Below are 26,306 nucleotides of genomic sequence, written 5' to 3' on the forward strand. Positions count from 1 at the left end.
TTGACACCAAGACACCCTTCAAAAACTTCCACTAACTGTGAGTGCAGGTGCGCTGAAACCTGTCTGCTGCCATTCCAGAGCAAGCTCTGCACTGTATCCTTTCTAGGAGATGATCTGAATAAAGAATGGGATCTACACATCCTCTTTTAACAAAACATTGACATTTTGGGTCCATGGCCTCAAAACTCCCCAAATCTCAATCCAGTTAAGAACCTGTGGTCAATCCCCAAAAATCAACTGCATGCACTAATTAGACAAAAATGGGCAATCATCAGTCAGGATTTGGCCCAGAAGGTGATATTCAGCTGCCAGGGAACAATGCAAAAGTCTTGAAAAATACAGGTCAACTTTCTAAGTATTGAGTCTTTGCAGAAAGCTGATGTATTTAAAAGTTTCAAAACTTATGGAATGTTTATAATTGTACTTCTGTAACCATAGAAATATATGGCTAAAGGATCTGAAAACACTGAAGCAGCAAACTGTGAAAAACTAAATTTGAGTCTTTCTCAAAACTTGTAGTCATGACCAGGTACGGACTGGGGCTGAAATTCAGTCCTGGCATTTGAAATCACACAGGCCCATGTTGTCCCTGTCCCCATGAACCAGATGGGATATATTACTAATGTTACCCTGGATGGAGGAAAGGGAGATTTTTTACAAGACCAATATTTCTAATAATACCCGTGGCCTGCTGGGGTAAGTGACGGAGTCAGCAACTTGAGAACACTGATTCTGTTAACAACGAAGCAGACAAGGCAGCCGATGACCAGACCGGCCCTTCTGGTATTTGCCAGAATTGCCAGATGGCCAGTCCGGCTCTGGTCACCACTGTACAAGCTAAGTTTTCTGCTTGATTTCTGCCTGATTTTGCAATAAAAACCATAAATTGATATTTTAGGACTGATTTTATTGATTGTAACAGGACAGTTGTCATGAATTCAGTCACTTACCTAGACGCTGTGCCAAGAGCAGTGATCCAGGCCTGAAATATACCAGCATAGAACCTAAAAGGATTTTTTCTGGTAATGGAGAAAAATATGAGTGGTAGGATCACACCTCCATGGATTACTAGGCCCACAATTACTGTAACCATATACATTCCAAGTTGCCTTGCCACGGTTTCTAAATCCTTGATAGCTGCAATCTTCCCACAGATAAGAGATGCGATTCCAAGTGGGGAGTACCTAAACATATCCAAAATACATTATTTATATACTGTCCACATACTGTATTTGACACTTTACTGACATTGGTCTCTTTCCTAGTCAAGGCTCATATTTTAAATTATAAAATTCACTTGCATGTATATTTTTGGTGTGTTGAAAAAATGTATGATAACACAAGGAGAACATACAAACCCCATGCAGATATTCTCCTTGGCTAATTTTTAATCATGGACCTGTGGCACCACAGGAGTTCGGGTACCACAGTAGTGCTGCCTTCCTCTTGGGGAGGGTAGTGCTATGCCTGGAAACAAGAGGGATTTCTTTGGCAGGTAACCTCACACACATAACACCTTCTGAATCCAGGCCAGGAGAGGGAGCTCTAAACCCGGTTTCAGGGCAGCTTCCCTGTATAAAGGTCCTGGTCTGGAGGTTTAGTCTGGAGCAGACAGTGAAGGGAAAGGAGCACAGAGGAGAGAATAGGGCTCAAGGAGGCTGTGAGTGGGCCTCCGACGAGCTAGAGAGCAGAGACCGGGTACCGGGAGCCTGAGGCTGTGGGGAGCTGCAAGCCCCATAGCAGAACCGGAGGGCACAGAGCTACACGTACATTGCCCAAATTAAGCCTGTGGTACAGGAGCATTCTGGAGCCTGGAGTCACCGTGCAGAGACCCCAGAAGGAACAGCTCAAGCTGCCTACCATACAGGTATCTGTCCCAGGACAGGGGAAAGAACCAGGACCTTGTTAGGACACTTCAGGCAGCAAGGGACTTCTAGCGAGTGCAAAGTGGAAGACTCCCAACCTGACTTGCCAAGGGGATTTCACTTGTTTCCGGGCTGCCTGGACACCTAATGTACCTGTTGCCGGTAGCCTGGACTGAGGCCTGTTACATCTTCAGTAAACCAGGTAAAGACTGCAATGCTGTGTCCTTTACTCATTGACTGGCAAACACCAACATCGCCATACACCTTGGGAGCTCTGGGGACCCCGCTTCACCCGTGGGAAGCGTCACCATCATTGCTGCAACAACATCCCCCAGAGGACCCCTTTAAAGCAGCATCGGTCCCTACTGACTGAGAACCATAGGTGGCGGCACGAAAATAGACTTTCACAATACCCCTTAAAAGACGGTTCCCCTTTAATTCAGTCCCAGGGACACAGACCGTGTCGCAGCCACCATGACATCCCTTTAAGAGCGACAGGACCCTGAACCGAGTATCCCCATTACCCTGGTGGGCGGCTCAGACCTACCATGTGGCCTGTATCAAGTTTATGGGATTAGAAGATCATGATTACTGATGAGCGAGTGTACTCGTTGCTCGGGTTTTCCCGAGCATGCTCGGGAGACATCCAAGTATTTATGACTGCTCGGAGATTTAGTTTTCATCGTGGCAGCTGAATGATTCACAGCTACTAGCCAGCCTGAGTACATGTGGGGGTTGCATGGTTGCTAGGGAATCCCCACATGTAATCAAGCAGGCTAGCAGCTGTAAATCATTCAGCTGCCACGATGAACATGAAATCTCCGAGCAATCATAAATACTCGGAGGTCACCCAAGCGTGCTCAGGAAAACCCGAGCAACGAGTACACTCGCTCATCACTAACTATGATTATTTTTTATATTACCTTTTACTATCTTATTACATTAATTAATTATTTATTAGATGAATGAGCTGCTGCGAGCACAGCATTAGTGACTATTACTAACGCTGGCGTCATCGAGGTTACTCCTGGTCACTGAGGCTGCGTTCCCAGCCGGGCCAATGAACTTGGTGAGATCACTGGTAGCACAGTCAGAAAAAGCCTCACAGTGCAACAGTGAGTTCACCGGGAGTTTTCTCACCATGAGACTTTTTCTCACTATGCGAGCGGTGATCTCACCGAGGTCACCGCAGCAGCTCATTCCCCCGTGGTTTTCAGCCTGGATGGTCGCATCTTGGCACCATTCAGTTTGAAAACTATTTATCCCCAGACATGGATTACGGCGTAGGAAAGAACATCGGACAGGTGAGGGCTATTGTTGTTTTTTGCTTTGATTTTATTACAGGAGATCGAGGGCTTCAATGGAATGGACGTTAGGCAAGTATAAATGTCTTTATTTTTAAATAAAAAAGTAAAAGTGTGTTTTGTTTTATTTCAAATAAAAGACTTTAATCTGTCTGTGTGTTTATTTACCATATAACTATAGGATTAGGATTAGTAATGCATATGTGTCTTATAGATGCCTCTCCATTAGTAATCCGTGGGCTTATTGTCACCTGACAATACGAAAGTGACATCAACACCACAAATATGAACCCCACTTGCCACCGCTACAGGGCAAGTGGGAAGAATCGCCAGAATTGGCACATCTAATAGATGTGCCTTTTCCGGGCGACTGCAAGCTGCTATTTTTAGGCTGGGTAGGGACAATATCCAAGGCCTCTAACCAGCCTGAGAATAACAGCCCCAGCTGTCTGTTTTAGCTTGGCTGGTTGTAAATGGTTGAAAATGGGGGGCCCGCACACCGGTTTTTAAAATGATTTATGAAAATAATTAAACAAATCGGAGTGGGGACCCCTCTATTCTTGATAACCAGTCATGCTGAAGCTAAAAACTGAATGTTCAAGTGAATGGGGTCTGTGTTCTGGTACCCAAAACCAAACTTTTTGTGACTTATCGAAAACTTTAATTTTGGCTGTTTTATTTAAAAGTTCTCGAAATTTCACACCATTCAGTACATATTGTTTCCTTTTACACCTTGTTATAATTTGGGGGGCAGTCTGTCACCCCTTGAAGGGGTATTTGAACTGCCTAGATGTTTGCATGGTGCGCCTAAGCCCTAATTGGATAATTCTGGGTGGGTGTGGCTTGGCTTTGTAGTTGTTGATTGGGCTTCAATGTTTGTTTGGTGTGCTTTTGGCATGGTCTATGCTTTGGTTCACTGTCACGCCCTTCTATTTATATTGTGAAGCTAGTAACTCACATTGGTTGTCTTGTGTTTGGGGCCCAAGGCAGGCACTGCGCGCCCTATATGCAGCGGTGCTTGTGATATCCCTTTGTGCACACACGACAGCTTCAGGTGCTCTAGTTTGTGGTTCCTGACTGTCTGTGGCTGCCACTTTTTACACCCAGAGGGGTAGCAGGTAGCAGTTGCAGGTGAGGGCTGGGTAGGTTAGTTCTGGGTCTTGGAGGCAGGTTGGTTGGTGTGAGGTGCTGGGTTTGCTGTGTAGGTGGAGGAGGAGGGAGGCACAGTGGTGCGCTTTGGCAAGTTCCAAGTCAGGGTTACACCGGGTTGCCCTAATTGACATGTCAGATAGGTGTTGATTTTTAACTGTGAATTTAAGCTATGCTTGCCTACTGTGATATGTGTAGGGACTGGGTTCCCTATGTAGGTTTTTGAGTGGTTTGGATGTCATTTTGGGGGTGACAGACTCCCTTTAAGTGTATGTAAAGGGCATTTTTTCCAACCAACGTGCCATTGTATATATACGTATTCATCTTATTGTAATTACGGTATATTGACAACACCCACATTTATTTTGATTTTCTACTTGTACGTTGGATCATATGTATTTATAATATATACATATATATTTATATATGTGGCTATTTCCATTCATTCTTATGGGTTAGCGCTGAGTGGTTGCTTGTGCTGTCCATCATCAGAAAGGCTATTTATAGGCTGTCCGTATCGCCAGTTCCACCCCTTAGAAGAAGCCGGTATCAGGCTTTTCCTGGCAATCAGTATAGGGACAGATACACTACAGACCAAAAGTTTGGACACACCGTCTCATTTAAAGATTTTTCTGTATTTTCATGACTATGAAAATTGTACATTCACACTGAAGGCATCAAAACTATGAATTAACACATGTGGAATTATATACTTAAGAAAAAAGTGTGAAACAACTGAAATTATGTCTTATATTCTAGTTTCTTCAAAGTAGCCACCTTTTGCTTTGATGACTGCTTTGTCACAAAGTGCAGTGGCAAAAGCCATCAAGCGCTACAAACAAACTGGCTCACATGAGGACCGCCCCAGGAAAGGAAGACCAAGAGTCACCTCTACTTCTGAGGATAAGTTTATCCGAGTCACCAGCCTCAGAAATCGCAGGTTAACAGCAGCTCAGATTAGAGACCAGGTCAATGCCACACAGAGTTCTAGCAGCAGACACATCTCTACAACAACTGTTAAGAGGAGACTTTGTGCAGCAGGCCTTCATGGTAAAATAGCTGCTAGGAAACCACTGCTAAGGACAGGCAACAAGCAGAAGAGACTTGTTTAGGCTAAAGAACACAAGGAATGGACATTAGACCAGTGGAAATCTGTGCTTTGGTCTGATGAGTCCAAATTTGAGATCTTAGGTTCCAACCACCGTGTCTTTGTGCGATGCAGAAAAGGCGAAGGGATGGACTCTACATGCCTGATTCCCACCGTGAAGCATGGAGGAAGAGGTGTGATGGTGTGGGGATGCTTTGCTGGTGACACTGTTGGGGATTTATTCAAAATTGAAGGCATACTGAACCAGCATGGCTACCACAGCATCTTGCAGCGGCATGCTGTTCCATCCGGTTTGCGTTTAGTTGGACCATCATTTATTTTTCAACAGGACAATGACCCCAAACACACCTCCAGGCTGTGTAAGGGGTATTTGACCAAGAAGGAGAGTGATGGGGTGCTACGCCAGATGACCTGGCCTCCACAGTCACCACAGTCACCAGACCTGAACCCAATCGAGATGGTTTGGGGTGAGCTGGACCGCAGAGTGAAGGCAAAAGGGCCAACAAGTGCTAAGCATCTCTGGGAACTCCTTCAAGATTGTTGGAAAACCATTCCCGGTGACTACCTCTTGAAGCTCCTCAAGAGAATGCCAAGAGTGTGCAAAGCAGTCATCAAAGCAAAAGGTGGCTACTTTGAAGAACCGAGAATATAAGACATAATTTCAGTTGTTTCTCACTTTTTTGTTAAGTATATAATTCCACATGTGTCAATTCATAGTTTTGATGCCTTCAGTGTGAATTTACAATTTTCATAGTCATGAAAATACAAAAAAAATCTTTAAATGAGAAGGTGTGTCCAAACTTTTGGTCTGTACTGTATACGTAGCGACACTGCTCTGTAAGCGGAGCAGTATTCACCCCCGTGTAGCACCAGTCACACTGCTCGCTACTTCTACCAGTGCTGCACTCTGCATTTTCCTCTTCCTATGGCACATCAACTATTATTTGCTGATTCATGCTGCAGCATCCGTTAGTTTGTCATGATGTGTTAAATTAAAGGGTAGGTTCTCACAAGCGTATACAAATAATCCAGAGTTTAATACAGATACATGATTATTTTCACTCGTCATCCGCGTGCAGTCAGTATGCAATCTGTTTTTTACAGGACCATTGACAGCTTCCTGTGTTGGGTTTCGGACAATAGAATTCTTCGAGAAGTCCATATTAGGTGAGTGAAGTCAAGCAAAGTTATTTTCTATAGAATCTTCTGTGCAACGGTAAAAGTAGAGATGAACGTAGGCATGAAGTTGGCTCTACATCATGTAGGGTGGATTTATTAAATTGTCCATTGGTGGCCACCCGGAAGACCTGATCTGCCATGGTAAAGAAACCCTTCAGATAAATAGACTATTTTTACATAACTTTTTTGCATAAACCCAAAGCACAAATAAAAGGTTAAATGTTATAAATGACTTAACTTTCTCCCTTTTTGCAATGTATAATTTAGTGACTCAATAAACCACAAACAAACAAGTAAAGGCGACCACACGTTTGGCTTACCACATAATCATGGTGACCAGTTTCATAATGATCTCATTGAGTATATTAAAGAAATCAGCCATTAACTTTGCTTGTTCTCCCATCTTTCCCATGGAAATCCCAAATGCAATAAAGAATCCAATGAGGCCTAAGAAGAATGAAATGAAAACCAGAGGTCAGTGCTATCATAAGCAAAGGTTATCCTCACTCAGCAGATTTTATTCTCAACACATTCATTCGATTCATCGTTTATTTCAGTTGTTTTCTCGCTATTCAGAACTAAGCCATTAGTTGTGAGAAACTTTTTGACTGTACTCATCCAACTTAAATATATATCTGCCATTGAGTTTCAACTGCCTCCAAAGGTCTATTTTGGACTCATCTGACCACATGACCTTCTCCCATGTTTCCTCTGGATCATCCAGATGGTGACAAGCGAACTTCAAACAGGCCTGGACATGTCCTGACGTGAGCAGGAGGACCTTGCGTGCCCTGCAGGATTTAAATCCATGATGGCATGGTGTGTTACTAATGGTAATGTTTGAGACTGTGGTCCCAGCTCTCCTCAGGTCATTGACCAGGTCCTCCCGTGTAGTTCTGGGCTGATTTCTGATCTTTCTCAGAATCATTCTTGCCCCATGAGGTGAGTCATGGCCCTCCAGACCAAGGAAGTCATCTTTTCTTTCTTCCATTTTCTAATTATTGTGCCAACAGTTGATGCCTTCTCACCAAGCTCCTTGCCTATTATCCTGTAGTCCATCCCAGCCTTTTGCAGGTCTACAATTTTGTCCCTGGTGTCCTTGGACAGCTCTTTGGTGTTGCCCATGGTGGAGAGGCTGGAGTGTGATTGATTGAGCGTGTGGACAGGTGTCTTTTATACAGGTAATGAGTGCAGAGTAGGAGGCTTCTTAAAGAAAAACTAACAGGTCTGTGAGGGCCAGACGTCTTGCCGGTTGGTCGGTGATCAAAAACCTATTTCATGCAATAAAATGTAAATTAATTATGTAAAAATCATGCAATGTGATTTTCTGGATTTTTTTTAGATTCCGTCTCTCACAGGTGAAGTGTACCTATGATAAAAATTACAGACCTCGCCATTCTTTGTAGGTGGGAAAGTTTGCAGCAATTTAAATATAATTATGATTTTTTCTGCTGCAGATTTAGCAGTGCTCTAACTGCTGAGCTCTGTATAACCCCACCCACTCAACTGATTGGCAGCTTTAGTGCCAATCAGTGGAGAGGGTGTGGTTGGACCAGGAGGCGCAAGACACCTAGTCCTCTCAGATAATCTCCTGCTGATAAAACATCACTGGAATCAGGGTGTCATCCCCTACATCACGTTTCTCTCAAATAACATAGCTAAAACCTGCTGATAGATTCCCTTTAAAAAAATATTCCCTTCCCCAGGAAGTTATTACTTATCCACAGTGATAACCTGATGATCGATCTTCGTCCCACCACTCTGACGTGCCCCATTTGAATGGAATGCATGTACATCAGTGCTCCATTCATTGTCTGTGAGATTGTCGGAGATAGCCAATTAAGTGGTGGGACGACAACGATCAGCAAGTTATTACCAGTTCTCTGGGTAGCCAGTAACTTGCTAAAATTGGAGTAAAGTTTATGAGCATGAAATTCTGCATCCCCCATTTAGATGAATAGGACAGTCTCATTATTTTTTGCAAACTATATTCTGCATGTAAATATATCCTAAAAAGACATAAAAATACTACTCATTACCCACATAACATAGGATACCTATTGGTAGCCTTCTTTTATGATCCACCTCTAAAAATTTGGAAGCCTGTAAAGGTTACACAGCTTAAACTTTTATACAACTCCCATCCACGGTTGCACAAATACTAATGTGTAATGACTTATACAAAGCTGGCTCTTACCAAGAACATTCATCCCTCCCTTAAATTCCAGTTTCTTTTCAGTCACCATTGCAGGCCCAGGAGACTCAGCCATAGAAGAGTTAGCCTGAGAGCTGTTGACTGCCAGGCCGGTAACATTAATAGGTCGGATTAGATCCAGGGGTGAAGGAGGTGCTGGGACTTTCTTGGAAACCGTTTGTATCTGGGAAAAACAAAGCAAACTGTATGTTATGAGGATGTCACATCTTCCTGCCAGTCCTGGAGCTAGGCGGTTTAGTCTGGTAATGAATCGCAGGTCTTTTTTAGAGATGGTGTGATTTATGTCCCATATTACATGGATTTAGTTAAACTGACCAGTCCTTCTTGTCCCTGCCAGTGAAAGATTCTTCTTCCTGTGCTGAGTGCTAAAGTTAAGTGGTTGGAATTTATTGTAGTTGTTGTAGAGGTGTTCTGTAGTTTGCTACAGTACATGTGTGTTTATCTCCTTCGCTGTCCTTCTCCTTATTGTTGGTTAGTGTTTTTGTATGATAGAGGTTTTCTGTTATCCCTGTTTTGTTTTTGTGTCTTGCTTACATTACATTTCTGTCCCATGCCTTATGGGATGGGGAGAGGACAGATCAGGGTTTAACAGGAGTATAGTAAGGTCAGAGACACAGGCCTCTCTACAGTCAAGGGTACCCCTGGAATAGTTAGGGTCCCAGTTCCTCGGACTGTTTAAGGCCCCCCTTCCTTAACGAAGACCATCACAGTGTGACACTGTGTTTGTATGAGGAAGGAAACCAAGTGTAGTATTTATGAAACTGAGTTTCCACCTATTCCAAAAAAGTACACATTTAATAGATTACCAAGGAACCATGTTAGCTTTAGTTGATGCAACTATCTGATGCAAAAACTACTACATACTACTTGATGCAAAAACCAGGAATTGTCTTCTGGAGGATGGAGAGTTGGAACAATGGGCTTCTGCCACCAGCTAAATATTTACAGAACCCTCCTAAGGCTCCTTTCACACATCAGTTTTTTGCCGTCAGTCACAATTCGTTGGCTTGACAGATCGACAGATCCGTCATAGATTGTGAAAAACTGATGCAACAGATCCATTTTTTTCGACGGATCTGACTAGTGGGGCTGGCTAAAGGATCCTAAAAAAATTGGAGCATGCTCAGTTAAAAAAAATGGAATTCATCGCCGGATTCCATCATTTGGCGGTTCCAGCGCCCATAGGCTTCTATTCTAACAACGTACGGTGACGGATCCATCGCTGTTTGTATTTTCAATGTTACTTTGTCCGTCGTGTCTGGCCACCGGATCAACAATTTTTGACGGACCAGTGAATGACGGATGAAACGTGAGGCCATCTGTCGCAATCCGTCGCTAATACAAGTCTATGAGAAAAAAAAACGGATCCGGTGACGTAAGTCGCTGGATCTGTTTTTTTCAAAATTCAACGGATTGCGACTGATAGCAAAAAACTGATGTGTGAAAAGGGCCTTAGTGAGTACATGCTAGCTGATGTTGTAACCACATTTCCTGAGGCGATGGGTTTGCCAAAAAGGAAACAAACTTTCATAGCTACACGCCACACATTGTTGGCGTGACTGAGCCACCACAAAATAGGCAAAAGATTCAACAATTCATTGGGGAAAAAAATCACTGAAGCCAAATACAATCTTCTTGAACAACGTGGTCCAGCATACTGACTCAGAAGGGTTCTGCAAACATTTACCAAGCGGAAGCTACACAAGCACCTCACCCTCCAGAAGACAATCCCTGTTTTGGTACCAACTCATATTTATAACATTTGCCAAAGTCCCTTTTCAAAAGCCAAAAACTATAGCATGTATTCTGCTATGATGCTTGCCCAAAAAGCTGGAGTACGGAGTAGGCGAATTCATTAAAAGCCAAAAGACTTTTGCAAATGTATTAAAATTGGTGCAAAATTGACCAAGCTTTGTTTCGCTCATCACTAGTGTTGAGCATTCCGATACCGCAAGTATCGGGTATCGGCCGATACTTGCGGTATCGGAATTCCGATACCGAGTTCCGATACTTTTGTGGTATCGGGAATCGGTATCGGATCCATATTAATGTGTAAAATAAAGAATTAAGATAAAAAATATTGATATACTCACCTCTCCGGATGCCCCTGGACATCACCGCTGGTAACCGGCAGCCTTCTTTGTTTAAAATGAGCGCGTTTAGGGACTTCCATGACGTCACGGCTTCTGATTGGTCGCGTGCCGCTCATGTGACCGCCACGCGATCAATCAGAAGCCGCGACGTCATTCTCAGGTCCTAAACTCCTCATTCTAGGAATTTAGGACCTGAGAATGACGTCGTGGCTTCTGATTGGTCGCGTGGCGGTCACATGAGCGGCACGCGACCAATCAGAAGCCGCTACGTCATTCTCAGGTCCTAAACGGGCTCATTTTACACATTAATATGGATCCCAGGGCCTGAAGGAGAGTTTCCTCTCCTTCAGACCCTGGGAACCATCAGGATACCTTCCGATACTTGGTGTCCCATTGACTTGTATTGGTATCAGGTATCGGTATCGGTGATATCCGATACTTTTCGGGTATCGGCCGATACTATCCAATACCGATACTTTCAAGTATCGGATGGTATCGCTCAATACTACTCATCACTATCTGTGGCTATATTTTGGTTTATAACAGCCAAAGTTTGTGCCTGTGTTCTGCTGTGTAGCAACCAAGCTCTGTACCTCTTTTGTGTTGTGTACCAACCAAATTCTGTACAAATTTTCTGTTGTGCAGAAACCAAGCTTTGTGCCTCTATGCTGTTGTGTAGAAACCAAGCTCTGTACCTATTTTTTGCTATGTAACAACCAAACTCTCTGCCTATTTTTGTTATATAACAACAAAGCTCTGGGCCTCTATTCTGCTGTGTAACAACCAAGCTCGGTGCCTCTATTCTGTTGTGTAAGAACAAAGCTCTGTGTTTATTTTTTGTTATGTAACAACCAAGCTCTGTGCCTCTATTCTGTTATGTAACAACCAAGTTCTGAGCCTCTATTCTGTTATGTAACAACCAAGCTCTGAACCTCTATTCTGCTGTGTCACAACCAAGCTATGTGCCTCATCTCTGGTGTGTAAGAACCAATTTCTGTGCCTCTAGTCTGTTGTGTAACAACCAAGCTTTGTGACTCTATTTTGGTTTATAACAGACAAAGTTTGTGCCTGTATTCTGCTGTGAAACAACCAAGCTCTGTGCCTCTTTTGTGTTGTGCTCCAACCAAATTCTCTACAACTATTCTGTTGTGTAGAAACCAAGCTGTGTGCCTATTTTTTGCTATGTAACAACCAAGCTCTGTGCCTATTTTTGTTATATAACAACCAAGCTCTTTGCCTCTATTCTGCTGTGTAACAACCAAGCTCTGTGCCTCATCTCTGGTGTGTAACAACCAAGCACCATGTCTCTATTCTGTTGTGTAACAACCAAGCTCTGTGCCTGGTCTCTGGTGTGTAAGAACCAATATCTTTGCCTCTATTCTGTTGTGTAACAACCAAGCTTTGCAACTCTATTTTGGTTTATAATAGCCAAAGTTTGTGCCTGTATTCTGCTGTGAAACAACCAAGCTCTGTGACCCTCTCTACTGTTGTGTAACAACCAAACTCTGTGCCTCTATTCTGTGTAACAACCAAACTCTGTGCCTCTATTCTTTGTGTAATAACCAAGCTCTATGCCTCTATTATGTTGTGTAACAACCAAGCTCTCTGTCTATATTCTGTGTAACAACCAAGCTCTGTGCCTCTATTCTGTTGTGTAATAACCAAGCTCTATGCCTCTATTCTGTTGTGTAGCAACCAAGCTCTGTGCCTACTTTTTGTTATGTAACAACCAAGCTCTGTGCCTCTATTCTGTTGTGTGACAACCAAGTTCTGTCCCTCCATTCTGTTGTGTAACACCCAAGCTCTGTGCCTCTATTCTGTTGTGTAACAACCAAGCTGTGTGCCTCTATTCTGTTGTGTAACAACCAAGCTCTGTGCCTCTATTCTGTTGTGTAACAACCAAGCTCTGTGCCTCTATTCTGTGTAACAACCAAGCTCTGTCCCTCCATTCTGTTGTGTAACAACCAAGCTCCGTGCCTCCATTCTGTTGTGTAACAACCAAGCTCTGTCCCTCCATTCTGTTGTGTAACAACCAAGCTCTGTCCCTCCATTCTGTTGTGTAACAACCAAGCTCCGTGCCTCCATTCTGTTGTGTAACAACCAAGCTCGGTCCCTCCATTCTGTTGTGTAACAACCAAGCTCTGTCCCTCCATTCTGTTGTGTAACAACCAAGCTCTGTACCTCTATTCTGTTGTATAACAACCAATCTCTGTCCCTCCATTCTATTGTGTAACAACCAAGTTTCATGACTCTATTTTGGTTTATAAGAGCCAACGTTTGTGCCTCTATTCTGCTGTGTAACAGCCAGGCTCTGTGCCTCATCTCTGGTGTGTAACAACCAAGCTCTGTGCCTCTATTCTGTTGTGTAACAACCAAGCTTTGTGACTTTATTTTTCTTTATAACAGCCATAATTTGTGCCTGTGTTCTGCTGTGTAACAACCAAGCTCTGTGCCTCTTTCATGTTGTGTACCAACCAAATTCTGTACGTCTATTTTCTTGTGTAGAAACCAAGCTGTGTGCATCTACGATGAAATATAACAACCAAGCTCTGTGCCTCTACAGTGAAATATAACAAACAATGCCTCAATTCTATTCTGTACCATCTAAGATCTGTGTCTCAATTCTGCTGTGTAACAACCAAGCTTTGTGCTTCAATTCTATTGTGTTACAACCAAGCCCTGTGTCTCTATTCTGTTATGTAGCAGCTAAGTTCTGTGCCTCAATTCCATTCTATAACCACCAAGCTCTGTGCCTCTTTTCTGTTGTGTAACAGCCAGGCTTTGTGCCTCGATTGTGTTGTGTAATAACCAAGTCATGTGCTTCAATTCTATTGTGTAACAACCAAGCTCTGCGCCTCTATTCTTCTGTGTAACAACCAAGCTCTGCGCCTCTATTCTTCTGTGTAACAACCAAGCTCTGTGTCTCATTTATGTTGTGTAACAATCAACCTCTGTACTTCAATTCTGCTGTGTAATCACCAAGCTCTGAGCCTGGATACTATGCATAACCGCAAAGTTTGTACCTTCATTGAGAAACTATAACCACTTTTTCTAAATCATTCTATTAAAGATTTTTGCTGTTAACCCATAGCACAAACCACCCAAAGTCTGTGCATCTGATTTCACTGAACTAGACTTGTTGCTTGGCTTCTGCATTAGGATTTCACAGGCTGGCTCCCACACTGAAAATGGAAGCTACAGGCAAAGTAGTAGAAACCATAAAAACATGCACGAAATGGGGTGAAACAGTGTGAACAGAATTAATTGGGCATGTTTGGTCCTATGTCATACCTGCTGAAAACATGCTTGGACTAAGTTTTCAGGAAAGAGGTTTCGGATGAGGTCCAAAAATGCATCGATGCTGGACACTTCTTCATTTTTGGTTGATATGCTGACTTGCTTCTTTAACTTAGGATTGCCAGGGTGAATGGATAGAACAAGGATAACTCCGAGCAGAGCAGCTAAGATGGTAGTGGACATGTAATAAACCATTGCACGAGTGCCCATTCTTCCACTGGACTTTGCATCAAGGCCAGCCAAACCTGTTGGTGGGAAGTAAAAATGATTAAATTACTTATAATAAAAAACATCATGAGATGATCCTTAATTAAAAAGTCAATATTATTTAAAGGGTTAGCCCAACAACAATAATTACCCATCTAAAGGACAGGTCATCAGTATCAGATTGGTGTTGGACTGGCACCTCCACCACTTAGCTTCTTTAGGTGCCGGCAGCTTACATCCAGACTCCACCAACACCGAATACAGCTGATCTGGGGGGTGCTGGATGTTGGTCCTCCACTAACCTGGTATTAATGACCTATCATCAAAAAAGGTCATCAATAAAAAAGAAATTGAGAAACCCTTTTAATTCAAGAATACAAGAACAAACCCAATATTGCCCCTGGAGGACATTTTGCCTCTGCTTGACAAAGCCGGAGCAAGTGATCACAGGGAGTCAGGATTGGTTCCTTTCTGGTTTGGCTGTGTGACTAAAAACTAAAAATGTTCTGGCCTGGATAAGACAACCATTTGTTAAGAACCGTAATAAAAAGACATGCAATTAGCTGTGGGAAAAGATTACATGTTGGAATTCAGACTCAAAGGAGTTCTCCCAGCAGTAGATTCATGTTGGCAGTCGCATAACAAGCTGAAGTGTATCATCAACCTGTGTGATTAGGTCTGGAAGTCTCTTGATGGCTGTGGGAATGATCAGTCTGGGTGATTGAGAGTGTTGAGTAGCTGTGTTTGAGTCCTGTAAAGCGAAGGTTGAAAAAAATGTCTGAGAGCCAGTTGGAGCAATAGTAAAGGTCTGGTTGCCCTATAAACCTGACAATTGGCCTGGAGGCAAAGTCCAAGGTTATGGTGGACTGTAGGATGTAGGCCATAAGAAGATACAGGAAAGATATATATCTTGGTACCGTGTTAGCCAGTAGATAGAAAAATATTTAGAATTGAGAGGTTGGTACCTTTTAACCCCTTTACCCCCAAGGGTGGTTTGCACGTTAATGACCGGGCCAATTTTTACAATTCTGACCACTGTCTCTTTATGAGGTTATAACTCTGGAACGCTTCAACGGATCCTGGTGATTCTGACACTGTTTTCTCGTGACATATTGTACTTCATGATAGTGGTAAAAATTCTTTGATAGTACCTGCGTTTATTTGTGAAAAAACGGAATTTTACCGAAAATTATGAAAATTTCGCAATTTTCCAACTTTGAATTTTTATGCAATTAAATCACAGAGATATGTCACACAAAATACTTAATTAGTAACATTTCCCACATGTCTACTTTACATCAGCACAATATTGGAACCAAAATTTTTTTTTGTTAGGGAGTTATAAGGGTTAAAAGTTGACCAGCAATTTCTCATTTCTACAACACCATTTTTTTTTAGGGACCACATCTCATTTGAAGTCATTTTGAGGGGTCTATATGATAGAAAATACGCAAGTGTGACACCATTCTAAAAACTACACCCCTCAAGGTGCTCAAAACCATATTCAAGAAGTTTATTAACCCTTCTGGTGCTTCACAGGAATTTTTTGAATGTTTAAATAAAAATGAACATTTAACTTTTTTTCACAAAAAATTTAATTCAGCTCCAATTTGTTTTATTTTACCAAGGGTAACAGGAGAAAATGGACCCCAAACATTGTTGTACAATTTGTCCTGAGTACGCCAATACCCCACATGTGGGGGTAAACCACTGTTTGGGCGCATGGCAGAGCTCGGAAGCGAAGGAACGCCATTTGACTTTTCAATGCAAAATTGACTGGAATTGAGATGGGACGCCATGTTTCGTTTGGAGAGCCCCTGATGTGCCTAAACATTGAAACCCCCCACAAGTGACACCATTTTGGAAAGTAGACCCCCTAAGGAACTTATCTAGAGGTGTGGTGAGCACTTTGACCCACCAAGTGCTTCACAGAAGTTTATAATGTAGAACCGTAAAAATAAAAAATCATATTTTTTCACAAAAATTATCTTTTCGTCTCCAATTTTTTATTTTCCCAAGGGTAAGAGAAGAAATTGGACCACAAAAGTTGTTGTACAATTTGTCCTGAGTACGCTGATAGCCCATATGTGGGGGTAAACCACTGTTTGGGCGGATGGGAGAGCTCGGAAGGGAAGGAGCGCCATTTGACTTTTCAATGCAAAATTGACAGGAATTGAGATGGGACGCCATGTTGCGTTTGAAGAGCCCCTGATGTGCCTAAACATTGAAACCCCCCACAAGTGACACCATTTTGGAAAGTAGACCCCCTAAGGAACTTATCTAGAGGTGTGGTGAGCACTTTGACCCACCAAGTGCTTCCCAGAAGTTTATAATGCAGAGCCGTAAAAATAAAACAAAATTTTTTTCCCACAAAAATTATTTTTTTAGCCCCCAGTTTTGTATTTTCCCGAGGGTAACAGGAGAAATTGGACCCCAAAATTTGTTGCCCAATTTGTCCTGAGTGCGATGATACACCATATGTGGGGGGAACCACTGTTTGGGCACATGGGAGGGCTCAGAAGGGAAGGAGTGCCATTTGAATGCAGACTTAGATGGAATGGTCTGCAGGTGTCAAATTGCATTTGCAGAGCCCCTAATGTACCTAAACAGTAGAAACCTCCCACAAGTGACACCATTTTGGAAAGTAGACCCCCTTAGGAACTTATCTAGATGTCTGCTGAGCGCTTTGACCCACCAAGGGCTTCACAGAAGTTTATAATGGAGAGCCGTAAAAATAAAACAAAAATTTTTTCCCACAAAAATTATTTTTTAGCCCCCAGTTTTGTATTTTCCAGAGGGTATCATGAGAAATTGGACCCCACAATTTGTTGTCCAATTTGTCCTGAGTGCGCTGATACCCCATATGTGGGGGGGAACCACTGTTTGGGCGCATGGGAGGGCTCGGAAGGGAAGGAGCTCCATTTGGAATGAGGACTTAGATGGAATGGTCTGCAGGTGTCACATTGCATTTGCAGAGCCCCTAATGTACCTAAACAGTAGAAACCTCCCACAAGTGACACCATTTTGGAAACTAGACCCCCTAAGGAACTCATCTAGATGTGTTGTGATAGTTTTGAACCCCCAAGTGTTTCACTACAATTTGTAACGCAGAGCCGTGAAAATTAAAAAAAAAATCTTTCCCCCCAAAATTATTTTTTAGCCCCCAGTTTTGTATTTTCCCGAGGATAAGAGGAGAAATTCGACCCCAAAAGTTGTTGTCCAATTTGTCCTGAGTACGCTGATACCCCGTATGTTGGGGGGAACCACCGTTTGAGCGCATGGCAGAGCTCGGAAGGGAAGGAGCGCCATTTGGAATGCAGACTTAGATGGCATGGTCTGCAGGCGTCACATTGCGTTTGCAGAACCCCTAATGTACCTAAACAGTAGAAACCCCCCACAAGTGACCCCATATTGGAAAATAGACCCCCCAGGGAACTAATCTAGATGTGTTGTGAGAACTTTGAACCCCCAAGTGTTTCACTACAGTTTATAACGCAGAGCCGTGAAAATAAAAAATCTTTTTTTTCCCACAAAAATTATTTTTTAGCCCCCAGTTTTGTATTTTCCCAAGGGTAACAGGAGAAATTGGACCCCAAAAGTTGTTGTCCTATTTGTCCTGAGTACGCTGATACCCCATATGTTGGGGTAAACCCCTGTTTGGGCACACGGGAGAGCTCGGAAGGGAAGAAGCACTGTTTTACTTTTTCAACGCAGAATTGGCTGGAATTGAGATCGGACGCCATGTCGCGTTTGGAGAGCCCCTGATGTGCCTAAACAGTGGAAACCCCACAATTATAACTGAAACCCTAATCCAAACACACCCCTAACCCTAATCCCAACAGTAACCCTAACCACACCTCTAACCCAGACACACCCCTAACCCTAATCCCAACCCTATTCCCAACTGTAAATGTAATCTAAACCCTAACTGTAACTTTAGCCCCAACCCAAACCCTAACTTTAGCCCCAACCCAAACTGTAGCCCTAACCCTAGCCCTAACCCTAGCCCTAACCCTAACCCTATCCCTAACCCTATCCCTAACCCTAACCCTAACCCTAGCCCTAACCCTAACCCTAGCCCTAACCCTAGCCCTAGCCCTAACCCTAATGGGAAAATGGAAATAAATACATTTTTTTAATTTTTCCATAACTAAGGGGGTGATGAAGCGGGTTATTTAGCGGATTTTTATGATTGGCAGCCGTCACACACTGAAAGATGCTTTTTATTGCAAAAAATATTTTTTGCGTTACCACATTTTGAGAGCTATAATTTTTCCATATTTTGGTCCACAGAGTCATGTGAGGTCTTGTTTTTTGCGGGACGAGTTGACGTTTTTATTGGTAACATTTTCGGGCACATGACATTTTTTGATCGCTTTTTATTCCGATTTTTGTGAGGCAGAATGACCAAAAACCAGCTATTCATGAATTTCTTTTGGGGGAGGCGTTTATACCGTTCCGCGTTTGGTAAAATTGATAAAGCAGTTTTATTCTTCGGGTCAGTACGATTACAGCGACACCTCATTTATATCATTTTTTTATACGATAAAAACTATTTTATAGAAAAAAGAATTATTTTTGCATCGCTTTATTCTCAGGACTAGAACTTTTTTATTTTTTTGCTGATGATGTTTTCAGCGGTACCATGGTTATTTATATCTGTCTTTTTGATCGCGTGTTATTCCACTTTTTGTTTGGCGGTATGATAATAAAGCGTTGTTTTTTGCCTCGTTTTTTTTTTTTTTTTTCTTACGGTGTTTACTGAAGGGGTTAACTAGTGGGCCAGTTTTATAGGTCGGGCCGTTACGGATGCGGCGATACTAAATATATGTACTTTTATTGTTTTGTTTTTTTTATTTAGATAAAGAAATGTATTTATGGGAATAATATTTTTTTTTTTTCATTATTTTGGAATATTTTTTTTAATTTTTTTTTACACATTTGAAAATTTTTTTTTTTACTTTTTTACTTTGTCCCAGGGGGGGACATCACAGATCGGTGATCTGACAGTGTGCACAGCACACTGTCATATCACCGATCTGAGAGCAGTGCAGGCTGCTTCACAGTGCCTGCTCTGAGCAGGCTCTGTAAAGCCACCTCCCTCCCTGCAGGACCCGGATCCGCGGCCATCTTGGATCCAGGGCTCGAGCAGGCAGGGAGGGAGGTAAGACCCTCGCAGCAACGCGATCACATTGCGTTGCTGCGGGGGGCTCAGGGAAGTCCGCAGGGAGCCCCCTCCCTGCGCGATGCTTCCCTGCACCGCCGGCACATCGCGATCATCTTTGATCGCGGTGTGCCAGGGGTTAATGTGCCGGGGGCGGTCCGTGACCGCTCCTGGCACATAGTGCCGGATGTCAGCTGCGATAGGCAGCTGACACCCGGCCGCGATCGGCGGCGCTCCCCCCGTGAGCGCCGCCGATCGCGCTGGACGTACTATCCTGTCCATGGTCATGGGGGCCCACCCCACCTCGACGGGATAGTACATCCCATGTCAGAAAGGGGTTAATGGCTAACTGAAAAGACGGCCATAAGAAGGGCAGCCTAGTGAGAGTGAGTCTAAAAGGAAGTCTAGCTATGAGACTGAGTTTGCGTGGAGAAGACTTGGATATTGGTCTGGACATGCAGTAGTGTGAGTGGAGTTTGGTAGAAAAAGTCCTTGAAGATTTAATAATTGTGTGAATTAAGAGGGTGAAAGGGCATCAAATGAAATTGGAATTTCATGACTTAAAAATGAAACGTATATTTCAATTGAACGATATCGGAAATGAAGGTTCGTGTGAATGCTCAGTTCCCAATATTTGTCAAGTCTAAACAGGTTATGGACCATCGGACAAATAAGCAAAATGCAGTTAAATCATTTTTTTGTCTGCCCAAAATATAGTTTTCGGGAACATGTCCTCTTGTGTAAACAGGACCTTTGCTACAACAAGAACAATAGCCATAGCATAGGCGCACAGAACATTATTGCTGATCACTCAGTGTGGTCTGACTGTCCAAATAGGCTATTAAATGACCACCAATGGGCATATATTTACCGCTCAGCAATTGTTTAGTTCCACAGATCGCATGGTGTAAAGAAAGTAAAACACCTCTCTCTTTCAATTTTTCAACATTTCAAGTATAACTATTTAATTTACTATATAGAGTTACAGTGCCATGCGAAAGTATTCGGCTCCCTGGAACTGTTCAACCTTTTTCCACATATCATGCTTCAAACATAAAGATACCAAATGTCAATTTTTGGTGAAAAATCAACAGCAAGTGGAACACAATTGTGAAGTTGAACGAAATGTATTGGTTATTTTAAATTTTTGTGGAAATTCAAAAACTGAAAAGTGGGGCGTGCAATATTATTCGGCCCCTTTACTTTCAGTGCAGTAAACTCACTCCAGAAGTTCATTGTGGAACTCTGAATGATCCAATGTTGTCCTAAATGCCTAATGATGATAAATATAATCCACCTGTGTGTAATCAAGTCTCCGTATAAATGCACCTGCTCTGTGATAGTCTCAGGGTTCTGTGTGAAGCACAGAGAGCATCATGAAGACCAAGGAACACAACAGGCAGGTCTGTGATACTGTGGTGGAGAAGTTTAAAGCCAGATTTGGATACAAAATGATTTCCAAAATTTTAAACATCCCAAGGAGCACAGTGCAAGCGATCATATTGAAATGGGAGGAGTATCATACCACTGCAAATCTACCAAGACCCGGCCATCCCTCTAAACTTTCTTCTCAAACAAGGAGAAGACTGATCAGAGATGCAGCCAAGAGGCCCATGATCACTCTGGATGAACTGCAGAGATCTACAGCTGAGGTGGGACAGTCTGTCCACAGGACAACAATCAGTCGTACACTGCACAAATCTGGCCTTTATGGAAGAGTGGCAAGAAGAAAGCCATTACTCAAAGATATCCATAAAAAGTGTAATTTAAAGTTTGCAACAAGCCACCTGGGAGACACCAAACATGTGGAAGAAGGTGCTCTGGTCAGATGAAACCAAAATCGAACTTTTTGGCAACAATGCCGAACGATATGTTTGGTGTAAAGGCAAAACAGCTCATCACCCTGAACACACCATCCCCACTGTCAAACATGGTGGTGGCAGCATCATGGTTTGGGCCTGCATTTCTTCAGCAGGGACAGGGAAGATGGTTAAAATTGATGGGAAGATGGATGGAGCCAAATACAGGACCATTCTTGAAGAAAACCTGTTGGAGTCTGCAAAAGACCTGAGACTGGGATGGAGATTTGTCTTCCAACAAGTCAATGATCCCAAACATAAAGCAAAATCTACAATGGAATGGTTCACAAATAAACGTATCCAGGTGTTAGAATGGCCAAGTCACAGTCCAGACCTCAATCCAATCGAGAATCTGTGGAAAGAGCTGAAAACTGCTGTTCACAAATGATCTCCATCAAACCTCACTGAGCTCGAGCTGTTTGCCAAGGAAGAATGTGCGAGAATTTCAGTCTCTCGATGTGCAAAACTGATAGAGACATACCCGAAGCGACTTGCATCTGTAATCGCAGCAAAAGGTTGCGCAACAAAGTATTAAGTTTAAGGGGCCGAATAATATTGCACGCCCCACTTTTCAGTTTTTGAATTTCCCCAAAAATTAAAAATAACCAATAAATTTCGTTCAACTTCACAATTGTGTTCCACTTGTTGTTGATTCTTCACCAAAAATTTGCATTTGGTATCTTTATGTTTGAAGAAACCAAAAGACAAATCTCTTGGGATCCTACACACAAACAAGAACCAGAGAAACAAGGATGCCTAAAATATACCTTTTAATACATAATGTTAAAAACAATTATTCCAAATTTAGAGACATTGCCACAAATGGGTTACCATAGGGACAAAAAATACATTCAATGTGTACTATTAGGCCCTGCCGGTCCACTAATGCTGGCCCCTGTCTAGCTGTGGAGGTTGGCACCCTAAGTTTCAGCGGTAGGCGCCCACACTCAGCGGCGGCTTGCCCATCTATCCCTAATCAATCCCTATAGTAGTTAAAAACTGTGCCCATTGCCCAAAAAAAAACACAGTAAGAAAAAACAAGCAAAATAGAGAAAAAAAATAGAAAAAAAGAGAAAAAATAGGAAAAAACAAAAAAATTATATTTGATTTTTTACCCTTATATATCCCTATTGGGATTCATATATACAGATGCAATCTGAGCAAAATGATGTGTAAATGTCTCATTTGTCCAGATATCCAAATAAAAAAGGACAAAACTCCGCTACAGATGGCTTATACGCTATTCATACCCATCAAAAAATTGTTCTGTTCATGATGGCAGTGACCTTTCATTTACATACATGCTGGCACAATGACCTTGTATCCTTATTCAATGCCAATAAGTAAAAAGACACTCCCAATCACAATTGGTAATAATTAAAGTGGAGAAATAAAGAAATCCCACCAGTCAGGCTTCATACACAGTCGTTTAAGTACCAGTGCCCCGCCAACTTTGTATTCATTAACCATCAAATGTCCATAATAGGACTTCACATAGCCACATGAATGGTTACAATACTGTTTAAATTCTCACAAGCAGTGCACATAATGCTATACTCATCTGAGCCACACTAGCAATGCCCAACGCGTTCCCCCCCCCCGTGGGAATATCGGGGGTTCATCAGGGGATGCTGGCCATAATAAATTTGTATTATGGCAAGAAAAAGAAGCAGCTAAGTAAAGAAAAACAAGTGGCCATCATTACTTTAAGAAATGAAGGTCAATCAGTCCGAAAAATTGGGAAAACTTTGACAGTGTCCCCAAGTGCAGTGGCAAAAACCATCAAGCGCTACAAAGAAACTGGCTTACATGAGGACCGCCGCAGGAAAGGAAGACCAAGAGTCACCTCTGCTTCTGAGGATAAGTTTATCTGAGTCACCAGCCTCAGAAATCGCAGGTTAACAGCAGCTCAGATTAGAGACCAGGTCAATGCCACACAGAGTTCTAGCAGCAGACACATCTCTACAACAACTGTTAAGAGGAGACTTTGTCCAGCAGGCCTTCATGGTAAAATAGCTGCTAGGAAACCACTGCTAAGGACAGGCAACAAGCAGAAGAGACTTGTTTGGGCTAAAGAACACAAGGAATGGACATGAGACCAGTGGAAATGTGTGCTTTGGTCTGATGAGTCCACTTTTGATATCTTTGGTTCCAACCACCGTGTCTTTGTGCGATGCAGAAAAGGTGAACGGATGGACTCTACATGCCTGGTTCCCACCGTGAAGCATGGAGGAGGAGGTGTGATGGTGTGGGGGTGCTTTGCTGGTGACACTATTGGGGATTTATTCAAAATTGAAGGCATACTGAACCAGCATGGCTACCACAGCATCTTGCAGTGGCATGCTATTCCATCCGGTTTGCATTTAGTTGGAGCATCATTTATTTTTCAACAGGACAATGACCCCAAACACACCTCCAGGCTGTGTAAGGGCTATTTGACCAAGGAAAGTGATGGGGTGCTACGACAGATGACCTGGCCTCTACAGTCACCAGACCTGACCCCAATCGAGATGGTTTGGGGTGAGCTGGATCCGCAGAGTGAAGGCAAAAGGGCCAACAAGTGCGAAACATCTCTGGGAACTCCTTCAAGAGTTGTTTCACACTTTTTTGTTAAGTATATAATTCCACATGTGTTAATTCATAGTTTTGATGCCTTCAGTGTGAATGTACAATTTTCATAGTCATGAAAATACAGAAAAATATTTAAATGAGAAGGTGTGTCCAAACTTTTGGTCTGTACTGTATATTTACACTGTATATATATAAATTAATACATATATTTGTTTTCTGCCCTAATAAAATCACATCTCTTACCAGAAATTAAACTTGAAATAATTAACGGTAAAATTAACATTTTCAACATCCGCATGAGAATATCTCCAGGAAAGGATATAAGGATGAGAATATTTCCATCTAGAGGAGGAAGCAATCGAAGGAGGCAGCCAAAAAGAGACCCAAAGAGCACACCTGAGGAAGGAAGAAGAGGATGTAATATTGTATTAATAAATAGGTAATTTCACAAATGAAAGATGAACAACTGTGTAATATATCTTATTGGAGAAATCTGCTTCTTTCTCCTCCAGGACTGATCTTTCATTCTCAAAATTCTTAATTCATTTGTAAAATCTGCAATCATTGAATACAGATCTTCCCATTCCTGAGATAGGAGATGACAGTTTGTGCTCATAAGGTTCTATGGAGAACAGTCTCTGCCTCTGGCCCCTCCCTCTACATAGAACTTTCTAAGCACCAACTGTCATCTCCTATCTCAGTAATGAGAATTCTGTCTTCACTGAATCCAGATTTTACCTGTGAATTGAGAACGGTGACCAGTCATGGTGGAGAAAGAAGCAAACTTCTTCCCACGTATACCTATATTGTGTCTATTGCATTTGAACCATTTTACATTTTAAAAATACCCCCCAAAATATAGAAGATTTACTTTCGTAGAGATTAGTAGCAAAACTTGCGCTATGCATAGTATCTATAACTACCTTGATCAGCAGTACGAGAGAGCTGGGCAAACTGTGGCCCGCGGACCGAGGGCTGAAAATAGTGAGCCACGGGCAGCGTCATGACCTTACCCAATGCCTAGCCGCTGCCACTACCCGATTCCCTATGTCACTGCTATACACATCCTCAGGATGAATATATCGGCAGAAGATGGCCCCGCTGGCTCTTTCTTCCACCAATGTGATATTTCCGTTTTTCTTTTTTAATAAATTTGCAAAAAGTTCTACATTTTTGGGTTTTTTTCAGTCAAGATGGGGTGCAGACTGTACATTAATGAGAAAAAATGAACTTTTTTGAATTTACCAAATGGCTGCAATGAAACAAAGAGTGAAAAATTTTAAGGGGTCTGAATACTTTCCATACCCACTGTAAGTGTCCTCACTCTGACATGCCAAGCTTGGCATGTCACTCTCCACAAGAAGAAACGTTACCCCTTAGACCCCAGTTCAGAGCCTCTCATCTAGCATGCATGGCTTATAAGTCTCCTCACTCTGACATGCCAGGCTTGGCATGTCACTCTCCACAAGGAGAAACGTTATCCCTTAGACCCCAGTTCAGAGCCTCTCATCTAGCATGCATGGCTTATAAGTCTCCTCACTCTGTGGAGAGTGATAAGCCAAGCCCAACATGTCAAAGAGAAATGTTACCTCTTAAACGCCAATCCATAAATTGAGAATTTTAAGACTGAATGATCACATCTATTGACTTATGGAAAAAAAAGATTAAAACGATGATTACTCTTTATGTCTCTGATCAAAGATCTGTCTGTTAAACTAAATTATTCCAAAACAGATGTGGGAATTGAGCATCATTCCCTGAAATAAGCCTAAGGCTACTTTCACACTAGCGTCGGAATCTCCCCGTCGCAATGCGTCGGGGAGAGATTCCAACGCTAGCGTTTAACGCATTGCACAATGGAGGCAGCGGATGCATTTCTCCGGCGCATCCGCTGCCCCATTGTAAGTTGCGGGGAGGTCGGAAAAAGCGGTCCGTCAGGAGCAAAAAACGTTACATGTAGCGTTTTTTGCTCCCGACGGTCCACAGAAGCACGACGCATCCGTCGCACGACGGATGCGACGTGTGGCAATCCGTCGCAATGCGTCGTCAATACAAGTCTATGGGGAAAAAACGCATCCTGCAAGCACTTTTGCAGGATGCGTTTTTTCTGCAAAACGACGCATTGTGGCGGATTGCAGTTAACGCTAGTGTGAAAGTAGCCTAAGCTGCAATACCACATACAGCCTCCAGGCAGGAGTGGCGCTATGCCTGGAGAAAAAGCAAATTAATTTTATCTTAGATTAGTCACTAAACAATAGATACATATTCATAAAATCGATAAACGCAAATGCCCTA

At 42.6% G+C, this 26,306-nt stretch overlaps 1 protein-coding gene across 1 annotated transcript in view; it reads right to left on the bottom strand.

The window, feature by feature from the left end:
• Positions 1-26,306, bottom strand: part of LOC138651031 (excitatory amino acid transporter 2-like) — a 78,009-nt gene that overhangs the window by 31,207 nt on the left and 20,496 nt on the right. Inside the window, exons 3-7 of the mRNA XM_069740963.1 lie at positions 24,255-24,407; positions 14,205-14,455; positions 8,803-8,983; positions 6,926-7,052; positions 951-1,184 (exon numbers count right to left, since the gene is read on the bottom strand). Of these exons, the coding sequence (XP_069597064.1) occupies positions 951-1,184; positions 6,926-7,052; positions 8,803-8,983; positions 14,205-14,455; positions 24,255-24,407 (946 nt within the window). The remainder of the gene's footprint in view (positions 1-950; positions 1,185-6,925; positions 7,053-8,802; positions 8,984-14,204; positions 14,456-24,254; positions 24,408-26,306) is intronic.

The sequence above is a fragment of the Ranitomeya imitator genome, chromosome 10 (assembly GCF_032444005.1).
Source record: "Ranitomeya imitator isolate aRanImi1 chromosome 10, aRanImi1.pri, whole genome shotgun sequence".
NCBI classification, from domain to species: Eukaryota; Metazoa; Chordata; class Amphibia; order Anura; family Dendrobatidae; genus Ranitomeya; species Ranitomeya imitator.